At 27.9% G+C, this 12,670-nt stretch overlaps 1 protein-coding gene across 1 annotated transcript in view; it reads right to left on the bottom strand.

Annotated features, from left to right (window-relative positions):
• Positions 1-7,254, bottom strand: part of LOC145190592 (uncharacterized) — a 38,970-nt gene extending 31,716 nt beyond the window's left edge. The window contains exons 1-3 of the mRNA XM_090089516.1: positions 7,032-7,254; positions 4,160-4,926; positions 2,367-2,601 (exon numbers count right to left, since the gene is read on the bottom strand). Of these exons, the coding sequence (XP_089945642.1) occupies positions 2,367-2,601; positions 4,160-4,926; positions 7,032-7,099 (1,070 nt within the window). The 5' untranslated portion in view covers positions 7,100-7,254. The remainder of the gene's footprint in view (positions 1-2,366; positions 2,602-4,159; positions 4,927-7,031) is intronic.
• Positions 7,255-12,670: the final 5,416 nt, after the last annotated feature.

Raw genomic sequence — 12,670 nt, forward strand, 5'->3', positions numbered from 1 at the left:
TTTATCTACTTTTTGTTTTTGAAAGTTTAGGTTCTACTGGCTTTATCACTTTTTACCTTCATATGATAAAATTATCGTTTAATAAATTTAGGAAAAGAAAACTTTTCTATTTTTTTGTGAATAATTTTTATTCTTTAAAAATTTGAATTTATTGTTTAAAAAATAATTATAAATATTGGTGAACTGCAAACTTTACAATTATGAGCAAAAGTTTCCTACTTAAGAAGAAAAACTACAAACTAAAAACTATTTTGATTTTATTATTCCCATAAACTTTCAGAAACACCTGCCAGAAAGAAAGAAAAAAAGAAATTTCACTATTATTGGTGGCTCTCTTGATCTTCTCATCACAGACTTAGCTACATATAGCTGTATTGCATGGATTTTTTTCCAAATTGAAGAATGGAGGAGGTATTAAAAAATGGTTATAAAGTGAAACCTTTCACCAGAGCAGTTATGATTAAAAACAAGTTTTCAATCTGCTTGCTTGCACCTGCGCTCCGATTGCTCTACCTTGGGATGAAAGATATATCAAACCCTTTGGGTTTGTAATTGTGCATCTTTATTGTAAGAATATACCATATTTAAGCTATAAAATGATACTTATTCATGATTAATCTTAAAGTTTTCTTTATTTTTCACTATTGGATTAAATTTTTTATATATTGAAAAAAAAAATATTTTCAACTGGAATCAGTTGAACAAAATTCAACTGGAATCAGTTGATTTTTGTTCAGCTAATTCCAGTTGAAAACTGAGCATTGAATTAGTATATGTTGCAATTTGGTTCAGTATCTTATTTATGTTTTAAAGCCTTTGTTTTCACCCTGAGAATTTCATCGCAACCCTAGTTTATTTGAGAAACATTAACACAGGTTATTGGCAGCTGGTAAGATCTTAGATGTGAAAAGTAATCCTATTATGGAGTCTAAGAATAGAAAAATAGATTGTATAAGCTTAAGTGTACTTCCTATTATCAAAGCTAAGTTTAAGAACTGTTAGAATTGATAAACTTGAGGAAGCAGACTGTTTCAAGCTTCCATAAACAGATGTTTTATCAAATAAAGAGCTGTAGAGTATGAAAAATGAAAAAAGAACTGTTCAAAACTATTTGTGTCAATTGAGAGAGTAGTAAAACTGACCTCAGAAGTCAGCAAAATGGGTATTCACTGAAAAATGAGACAAATTAAAATCCAATAATTTTGTGTTTAAATGTTGCAAAAAAAATACCTACATTTGTATGTGTAAAGTTTACAATATGTAGATAAAAAATGGAAAAAAAAGATTTAAAAATACCTGTTTTTTAATGATGAAAATGTGGCCTTAAAAGAACAAGTGTGAAAATGCATATAAAATTTCAAAAAAAAATTGTTCTTGTAAAAAACCATTTATGTGAAAACATGTTTCAGTGGAAAAAATGCCAAAGAGTACTATTTATTACATAATCAATTGAAAATCTCATCAGAGGTCATACAGAGCTTTGCTAATGCAACAAAAAGAACATTAGATAACACATATTATAACAGTTTACTAAAAGAAAAAAAGATAAGAATTTTTATTCCAACTTAATGAATCAGTTTGCTTTTTTTGAAATAACAAACAATTCAGGCATTTTAAATAAGATTTCCACAAGAACCATTTTTCAATGGATACCCGTTAAAAGCGATCAGCCTTAACAAGAAAAATGTTCTAAATCTTGTCAAGTCAAAAAAGCAGAAATAAAAAAAAAAATTCAAAACAAAAAAAGATTACTTATGGTTTATTTTTATTTTTTTTAAATAAATTTTTTTAGTGTTGTTTTCAACAAGAAATAAACAGAATCTGTAGCAAACAAAGAAGCAAAAAAAAAGCGGAGGGGGAAGGGTGGAGGGTTATTACTTATTTAGTAAAAAACTTATGAAATAAACTTTTTAATTATTATGAAAATTTTTACTTAATTTCAAAAAATATAAGTCAAAATAAGGTAGAATCAGGAAGACCTATAGCTTTCTTATTTTACACATAAACTTTTAAAGGTCCAACCAAGGTACTTAAGTTTGAAGCAATTTAATTACTGAAAAAAGATTTTTACTGATACAAACTCTACAAAAGACTGGCAGAACTTACAAGCTTGAGAAACACTGATGCTGTAATTTAATATAGTAACAATGTTTCTCAGGCTGACAACTTTTGTTTACACATTGAAAATAGATGCTTTAGACACCATATCGTCAGAGGGTAAGATGTCCTTGCATTTAACCCTACTATACATACCTTCAAATTTTTTAATCAAATAGCCGGGATTTCATTTTTCTAGATAAAAACTTTGGAGTTGACTTAGTTAACAACAAATTATGCATTTAAAAAATAATTTTTATGAATATTACCATTGATCACAATTTGAATGTATTTTTTCACCATGATTGTATTGATGCCCATTATGTTCACAATGACACTCACCAATCTGGACACATTTTCCATTAGAAAACACAGTGTTGGGTGGACAATAACAACCTTCTAAGCAATCTTTATTGCATACTTGATTGATTCCATTTTTCTCACAAATAGAAGTACAAACTGGCCCACATTCCATATACACCAAATTATTTGGGCATAACCTTGCTGTAGAAAAAGTAAAACTTAATTTAAGCATCAAATACTTTAAAAAAAGGTTTTTAGTATAATTATTTACAACTATTTTTTCAACCAACAAAATTCATATTGATTTTTGACACTGGGTTTTACAAGTCTAATAAGTTTTAAAATTTTTGGTGCTGAGAAGTAACTAAATTCTGTGAGAGATTTTTATCATAAATAATATTTAATATACCTTTCTTAACACTTTAAGCATTTTTAGTTTGCATTAAATTGATTATGTCAATTAAAATGTAAATTTAAAATGTTGTGTTGTTTTTGGCTTTAATTGTATGGGCATTACTTTGTTATAAAATGAGCTTTGATTTACAAACTTTTTTTACTTTTTATTTTTCAAGTTAAAGTTAATAAACCTAAATTTCATTTGCTGAAGACACTTTAAAGAAAAATCAAATTATATTTGAAAAAATAAAAAAGTTAAGATGCTATACCATCTAAATTATCAGAAACATTGATGAAAGTTATTGAAATTATAAGAAAGTTCAAAAAAAGTAGCTGTTTTTATAAGTTCATGTATATTTTAAAGAACCAAAAATCAGACTTAAGCCTAATTGACCCAATATTTTATATTTATTCCAGTCCTTAAATGTTCATATTTTGTTCTTATATTTTTTATTTGATATGACCATGACTTGATACTGTGTTTAGCTTTATAGGTAAATGAAAATAATTAAAACAATTAATAATCAATCAAAATAATTACCATATATATAATGCTGTAAAACTTTTATGTCATATTGTTGATATTTTGTAGCGTACAAGTTAAGTTTAGAGAAGAAATTTTAGGTAAGTGTATAAGAAATAGGTCAAGAAGAAATGATTCCATAGGATGAAATTGAAAACAATTTTAAGATTATAACCTAGTGCTCCTTCAAGTCAGAATGATAAACAAATCTTTAATGATGATATTGATATTTTATAGTAAAAATTATGTCTTTGTTAATGACTGATTCAGAAATATTGATTGTTTAACAGTATTTTAAAAAAACATTAAGTTGGTATCAAATTTGATGTTGCATAAGATTACATGGAACCTAGTTATATTAAAAATATAGAATTTACACAAGTAGACCTATTTGAAACAAAATGATAACTTTGGTGAGGAGAGGGTTTAGAAAGGGGGTAAATTTAGTCAAAATGTTCTTTTGACTCTTAATTATTCATATGGGGTTTAATGGACCCCAAACCCTTTAAAATCAATAAAAAAAAAACCCAATTGGAATCTATAAACTCTAAAATCAACATCAATTAGAGGGGTTTGTTAATAACTTTTAAGTGCTTGGGATCCATTATACCCCATGCAAGTAATCAAGGGTTAAAACTGTTTTAACAAAAACATTTAAGCAAACTAGAAAACTTACTTGTAATAAGCTCACTAGTAGCATTCTTAAAAAAAGTTTATTCAAATAATTAATTGGATTTTTATAGATTCCTTAGGTAATATTTTTTATGCTCTATACTCTACACTGAAATATAAACTGATATTAACCAATCTTATAGTAATATAGCAATTATATGAACTTACGACAAAACTCAGGATTCCTCCAATCAACATGTATTCCACTTTGAATGCATGTGCGTGCAAGTTGTTGGTGTATCTCACAAAGATCCTCATCCGATGAATTTTTATTACAAATCAATTTTGCACAAGTATCTAGAAAATGACTCTTATTTAGCTTTAGAATGCATTCTTTGAAAGCAATATTTAGCAAGTTATCGCAACCATTTATCAAGTTAATTTCAGATCTATCACATTCACTTTTAAGAGGAATGGTTTCTTGACAGATTTCTCCAGCTTGAGGCTTTTGCCAACTGTCGCCAAATAACTCAGGAGATTTTGAATCTAAATCATCTCCAGGAAGATTGTTATAATTTCCGCAAAGGCCACACGTGCCATTTCTAAACTCCTCAGATATAGTTATATAAAAAGATTGTATGCCATTGAATTTTACCACAAGTTTACCTCCGTAGATTTCCACAAAAGTGTAATCTGCACGTTGGGTGATAGTGACTACTTTGTTTGAAAATGGTAGAACTAGAGCTTTACCGTTTTTTGAAACTTTACTTTGAGATGAAATGCGGTAGTCTTCCTCATCTAGAAATATAGCGATTGACTTTTTACATGGATGCACCTTGCAGTCGTTATCATGCTCTATGTGAATGCCGTAATCGTCGAAACCTGGTCGACAGTCAATGGCTAAAGCATAACTACAAGTTCCTTGAAAGTTATAAGAAAGCCCATCAAAAGTCGAGAAATGGTCTTTCCATATGGAACATATCGCTGAATCAGAACTAAAACAATAAAAATTTAACTTTTTTAATGCTTATAGCTCTAAAAGAATATTGCAAAGAGTATTATCTTTTCTCTTCTTAATTGTATTGGATCATTTCCTAAAAGTAATATTCTTAGGTAATATCTTACTTAATAATTATTATCCCTTTTTGCATGAAGGTGTATTTAACATGTAACTTAAATGCAGAAGTGGTTCATGATAGCATACAGAAATCAAGCTGAAAGAGCCTTTGGGAGGTTGAAAATCAGATTGCATATTTATCTTCAAATCTAGAGTTTGATGCAGAATTTATGTAAGTTTAGTAAACCACATAGTTTTCAACTAAACCTTTACTGTGGTTACTTTTGTTTTAATGTTGCACTCTAATATTATTAAGAAAATTATCCACTCTTTGGCCACTCTTTTTATCATTTCAAAACTTTGTTTCAATACTTGCATAATTCTTGTTATGTGTTCACTTAGTAATTTGATTGATTACTAAATGAGAACATGTCAGATTACAATATACAACCTCTCAGTGAACAAAAAGAGTCTGAATATGTGTTCTTTGGTGTTAATATTCGTGTTTAAACTCTTACCTTAGTTAAAACATGTCCTGACTGTGGGAGGAAGCCTCCTAACAAGGGTATTGGTAATAAAAAAACAAGGTGTAAGTCGCTTGTTACTATAAAATTCTACTGATAGACAATCAATAGAGTTTTATAGTAACAAGCTACTTACAAAGCAATAAGTTAAACTAACAACAAGTTAAACTTAGAAAAGCAACAAGTTGTATAATAATAAAAAGATTTTCAACAAAATATCTGAAAAATTATCTTTTTATATAAATCTGTGATTGTAATGCGTAAAAAAAGTCATTGTATAATTGGAAAAAGCTATAGTACACTGCAAAATGTTTGATGTTTTTAAAATTACCACCTCTACTACAAAAAACCATGTTCGAAGCAAAATATTATTTTAGTATAAACACATTGCAAAGCAATCAATGATCAATACAGCAAGTGGGTTCTTAGGAAGAGATGAAAAAAGAGTGTTAGATATAGCTGTTTCTTGTGATGAGACATGGCAGAAATGAACACATAACTCTTTAAATGGTATAGTAGGTGTGATTGTAAGTAATTCCAAATAATGTTTTTTATTTTTGGAGTTAAAGTGTTAAAATAAGGCAGTTTTCCTTAAATATAGGAAATCACTAGAAAAGGATCAAATTTTGTGTAAGACTATTGAAAGTAGATGGTTAGATCAATTATAAAAATACGATGTTGCTAGACATCCTTATCAAAGTAGAGTTAAAGTAGTTAAAATCTGGGTTTATTTTAGAATTCACCGGAGCGAATTCGTATCAAAACAGTTAAGGCCTTAGAAAGATAATGTCGTTATCTAAACTATCTGATATATACCAATTATCATTCCCGTATTTAGTGAAAGAACTCTCTTTAAAAGACAATCGAATCTTTCCCACCAATAACTGCCGCAAAAATCAGATTCTTGTAATCAAATTAAAATATTGACTATTAGATAATAAATATGAAAAAAAGTATTTTGTTGGTAAATAAAGTAATTTTACTTTATCATAAAGATTTAGATTATCAACTGATTTTCACTGCAACTGATTAATTATCGAGCTAGTTAATTTAGTTTTCACAGAAAAGTTGGTTTTATTATTCGGAATACTCGTAAGTTGTAACTATATTTATACAAGCAAGTACTGCGCAACCAGAAAGGATAGTCTCTATGATTAACAATTATGTAACATTTATGATTGATAGTACGACTTTTCGTAACTTAATGGATTTCGTAAAAAAATTTCCTGAGAACTTGAGGTATTAAAAACCCTGGATTTGAGGTAAGAAGCTCGACATTTTTTAAAATAAATATTATTATAAATTTCAATTAATTTACTTTTTATTACTTAATTTACTGGTTGACAACTATCGGCAATTATCAATTATTACAAACAATAGGTGATATTTATTATATTAAAAGTAAATTAAAGCTAATTCTGTGCATCAGAAAGAAAAAAATAGTAATGTTAAAGAACTATGATAATCTAAGGTATAAAAAAAGTATAATCTAATGTTTTTTGCTTATAAATAAACTTACCCAATTGCACTGATAAAGCTTTCTAATAGAGTCACAGTTACAATAAAAAATACCGAGAGATTCCACATACCAAATTAAAATATTTTTCTAGTAGTCAAAAGTGACTGAAAGACCTAAAATTAAAAAGTTTCGATTGAACGTAATGACAACGTTAGGTTTGTAACAATTTAACGATATTTTTAATTTTATATTCTGATAAGTTTAAAAAAACAATTTTATGATTAGTGTTAGAAAATTTATTTCTATGGTAATAAGTATGATTTCTATGGAAACGAACATCGGCTTCTTCATATGTTAATGTTAGAACTGTAGATGAAGATGATGCTCATCGCCATCTTTTTATGTTTGTTTTTTGCGTCGTTTTGTCAAACAGCTTTGTTTGAAGTATACTTTTCAATTTTCAAATTTCTTCATTCTCTCAAATTTAGAACCGGTTTTGTTATCATATTACAATCAAATTAAATGCGGGTGATAAATATCTATTTGCATTTTGTTTGAATGAAAAGTGTTCATTTTATTTTCATATTTCTTCTATGTATTCCGAAATAATAAAAAGTTTGTTAAATTTAAACATTTATTTAGGAACTTTTATTGATCGTTGCTTTATAACAGTTATGTATTAACAAAAAATTAATTAGTAGTTATAAAATTTACCCAGTTAAATAAATGTTTTTATGTAATATAGTAGTTTCAAAAAAAAAAAAAAGAAATGTGACATTTAGTTAGCATCTCCTATCTGGAAAATTACTTTATCTTTCACAAAAAAACTTTTACATAGGCTTGAACATATTTTTTGCTTTGATAGAGAAAATAATTCTGAAGAACTGATCTGTTATTTTACTTTGAAGTGCACTTGCTAAATTTGTTTTTCAATTTAACTCACTTTTTTAATTAGGTAAAATGATAATAAAAAAGTTAGCTGTAATAATTAATAAAAGAATTAGTACTCCATCTCCTTCTCAAACGAGCAATTTACAACCATTTTTTTATTTATCAATGTTTGCAAAAAATTGAGAAAAATCTCATTTTCGAGATTTAATTATTTTTATTGCGTTTTGAAAGAATTTGAAAATTACTAACAATATAATGTGAGGAACTAAAACAAAAGGAATTTCTTTATATAAGTTTTATAATTCTCCTTCGATATAAAAACATTACTCATCTAATTAGAAAAAGTGCAAGCAATGCAACATGGACACAGTTACGAATTATTATAAAAGAAGAGAAAGACTAACAGTTAATATAAGTATAAGATAAATTCGAACCCGAATCTGCCGAGCATTAGTAGAATTGAATTTGGAAAAGAACGTTTTCTAGGTGAAGTTGGTAATGCCTGTGATCCCAATAACTTCATTCTTAATAGCATCTTTTCTGTGGCAATATTCCTGATAATGTATGTCATACTGTTGTCAAAAATAGGGGAAAAAATTTATCGAGCTGACGCAAGAAAGTCACCTATATGGGTTGAAAGTACACACTAGGGGGTGGGAATTTTGATATTTTTTTCCGATAATCAATTTATCCCTTTACTACCGATGGAGATATAATATAAAAGGTATTTTAAAAATTGTTTCAATCATAACTAATTCAAAAACCCTCTGCGTAAATTTGCTAGTGTGAGATGCTAAAGATTTTCGAAAATTAGGTTTTAGTACAAAAAAAGAAGTCTTGTTTTTCATGACATTTGTAAACTAAATTGTCAATTAAATAAAAGTTAACATATTTACATGGAGCTAATAAAACCTCACAAACTACAGGTAAAGACCTACGTAATTTGTGGTAAAGATATTGCTCGTAGAATTCCACATTTCAGTTATAGGCCTTCAAAGCTTGCGTCACTGAAGGACCGATGAGATTGTCTTAAAGTAGTCTTCTACTTTTGACAATCACTTTGTTGCTTCCAGACAAAATTTTCTTAGAGTGTCTGTGGTATGACAGTGGTGAAACAAACCTTCCCCCCTCCTTCCCACTAGAACCAAGCAATTTGAACATCTTACGTTGAGAGATTTGTCTTCTTTTTTCGACTCTTGTGGAGGGCTTTTCTCATTATGTTTTAGGTGTCCAATATAGCAGATAAAACAGTTGCAGTCGTGATCACGAGTGTGTGGTCTGACAAAAATGGTCTTAAAATCAAACAATTTGGGAAATACAATATCTTTTTCTCCACCTTTTCCTCTCGGACTTAAACGGTATAACTCACAGAGATCTTGTATCACTCTAAAAATGCAAAAATACAAATTGGTTTGATAGATTTGACACATCTGGAAAGGTAGTGAGTTGACGGGTGCACTTTTAAAAGCAAAGCATACAAACAGTTTTCCAGCTTTAATAATTCTGCTTTACTAGATTAGGCATCTTGAAACCTTGTTAAAATTATTCTGGCTTAATAACTTATTAAGGGAAAAAAATAAAATAAAGTAAAAACTTATTGAAATTTTGAAGATGTTTAAAAAGAAAATACAGCTTATTTTTTTTAAAACTTAATATAATTTTTATGTGACAATATTCAATCCGAAATCACTCATAAGCAACACTGTAAAGATTTTGAAATGTGCATGCAACGTTCATAAAATGCAATCCAAAAATGCTTATACACTCTATGATTATATTTACAATACATACTTTCAGATGTGTAACTACCCAGTCGGCACATCTAGTTTCACTTTCGGAATTAAAACCCTTATAGACACGTATTCGTTACGATCCAGGCGTAAACTAAGAACACGTAGATTTCACGGGAATTTTACTGGAGTTTGACACGTATTTAATGAAATTTCAAACAAATTGAGGTTTTAAATACGTGTCTTATAAGGTTTCAAGCACGTATTAAATGAGATTTCAGTATGAAACTTAAATCTTAATCAAACACGTGTACGAGACGGTTTAAGGGTAACCAAAAATACGCAGATTTTACTTGAGTTATACTAATTCTGTCATGTGTTTATACTACAGTTTCAATCAAGCAAACTTTTAAAATCACTTTAATTTATTAGAAGAACCTTGTACGTTAAAGATAATCATTTTCAACGTACATCTTATTTTAATAAATTATTATAATAAAGAAAGTAAACTATCAAAATAAAGGAACTTTATTTTATAAATATGTAGTTGATAATGAAAGGAACATTAATGTTCCTTTCATTATCAACTACATATTTATAAAATAATTCTACTTTTCTTTATTTTCTTTAAGCTATAAAATTAAAGTAGCTATATTTCTTCTTATGAAAATATGCATGTAATTATGTATTTATATATATATATATATATATATATATATATATATATATATATATATATATATATATATATATATATATATAAACATATATACATATATATACAAAAAGATATAAACATATATATAAATTTAAAAAATGGCAAATAAAAGAAAATGCATAAATTGATCAGTCTTTTTGCAGGAAGTGCTTTTTTCATTCCTTGCTTTAACCTTTCACTCAAATAAGTTTTTAACTGTTTTTTAGGAATCTTCCATGTCACTAAAGACATCAAAATTGTCGACAAAATCAAAGTTAAGTTGTGTGTTAATAACAAACGGTCAGTATATTGCTTGTTTGGCACATAGTTATCATAAATAAGGTTAATTTTTTATTGTACCTCTTCCATCATGAGAGTCTAAAATTGTATAACAATGTACTTTTGCATCCTTACAAACAGTTCCATTTGCATCAAATTTTCATTTTAATTTATCTTTCATTACATTGTCCTCAAGGCAGTTTTCTAATATTACTAATTCCTTTATTGAGGGAACCTGTTCAAATCTCATGTCAAGTGCAAATCTTTAATGATGTAAATTCCATTTAACTGAAAGAGGAGACTATCAAATAATTTGTGATTTGGATAACATCCTTTACGAAACTATATCAGTTTTCAATTTTCTAGCAGTTTTAAAATAAACCATTCTATGATTTTCTGGTGTTGCTTCTACTGAATACTATCCCACTAAACATTTAATAAGGTGCAGGTGCATTAGAAATAAATGAGCGAACACAAAATGGTAATTCAATATCATTAATAGAAATTCCACACTGCCAAATCCCATTAGCCAAAATTGTAAACTTGATGATTTATGTGCAGGTAAGTTGTCAATATTTATGCTCACTTCCACAGACCTACTTTCTTCGGTGTTTCTTTGAAAAATTGATAAAATACTCTTTTGTAATCCAAGGTAAACTTATTTTCCAATACATTTATCAACATCTACATTACGAGGCATATGCAGTATAGTGAGAGATTCTTTTGGAAAGTCCTCTTGATGAAAACCACCACTAATTCATATCAAGTTTAACAACTCATCGAAATAGTCTTTTTGGAGTTTGTATTTTGAGACTGAGAACTTGATGAAGATAAATTGAAAGCATAAGCCAGCTAAAACTGCTCAGTATTTTTTCATTTATTCTTTCATATATGATGCTGAACTTGCTGTCTTCATTTTGTTAAATTGCTAATTTTAAAGCATTAATTACTAATACTTGTCAAATGTTAAAATATCGCCGTGGACAGCCTACCGAAAGTCGGTAGCCAAAAATAAATTCTTATCCTACCGAAAGTCCGTTTCATTGGCTTAGAATTTCACGTGTCAAAACGAATTTATTAATCAATAAAACGCGCATTCGGTTGTGTAAATAAATGTAACCAGTGAAGGTAATATTAATAAATATTTTCATTAACTTATTTCTACAAAGTTTAAGTGATAAACTTTGCAGAATGAACTTTTTTAGTGTATAATATATATTTTTAAAATATTAAAAGTTAAAGCCTTAGAAGACTTTTATAAAATTTTATTTTTGAAACTTTTAAAGCATTATAGGTTTTGCACTTAGAGGGGGATGTTAGGGCCTCAGCTAAGTGCGTGCTATTTCCGTAAATGTTCTTATGTATAACATATACATTTAATTCACAGTTTTCTGTAAATTAAGTCTTCTTATTTTGATCAACAGAATGATTTTTATTTTTTATTTTTATCAATAATTTTCAGATTTTCTATTGATTTTAAAATCAATATAAAGTATTGAACATTATTGAAAAGAAAAAAAGGCATCTGTTTTATAGTCACATGGTCAGTGTACTGTGATCATTAGAATGATCAGAATGCCTGCACAAACCAAAAAACTCAGTTAATGTATGTATATCCACTGCACCTATCCCTAAACCAATCGATGTATGTACATTCAACTCGCCTACCCCTAAAAATCAGTAGATGTATATACACATTATTTAAAATACTGACAACTTGATTATTTTTATACTGACCAATTCATTAATCATCTTACCAAAAACGTCTATTATTAGAATTTATTCATACTTTAAATAGCTTATTGCAAATAACTTTACTACAAACATTGCCTTGGTTTTTAGTTCATAAATTACATAAGTTTCAAACTTATGTAACTTATTTAACGAAATGCACCACGAGAAGGTAAACCATAGGACTTTGCATTTCATATCTTTTGATTAAAGAAAAAAACAAAAAGACATTCAACGGTTGAAAAAATCTAATTAAAACGAGTTACTGATTATGAAAAGAACGTCAATACTTTAAAAACTGTTTTTTATTTTTTATTTACAAATAATTATGGTTCGATCATCTTTTTGTTAATGACTGTTTAATTCAACAT

Source organism: Hydra viridissima, unplaced genomic scaffold (assembly GCF_058129835.1).
Source record: "Hydra viridissima isolate aposymbiotic clone 2 unplaced genomic scaffold, HvirCarnegie_v1 scaffold_6, whole genome shotgun sequence".
NCBI classification, from domain to species: Eukaryota; Metazoa; Cnidaria; class Hydrozoa; order Anthoathecata; family Hydridae; genus Hydra; species Hydra viridissima.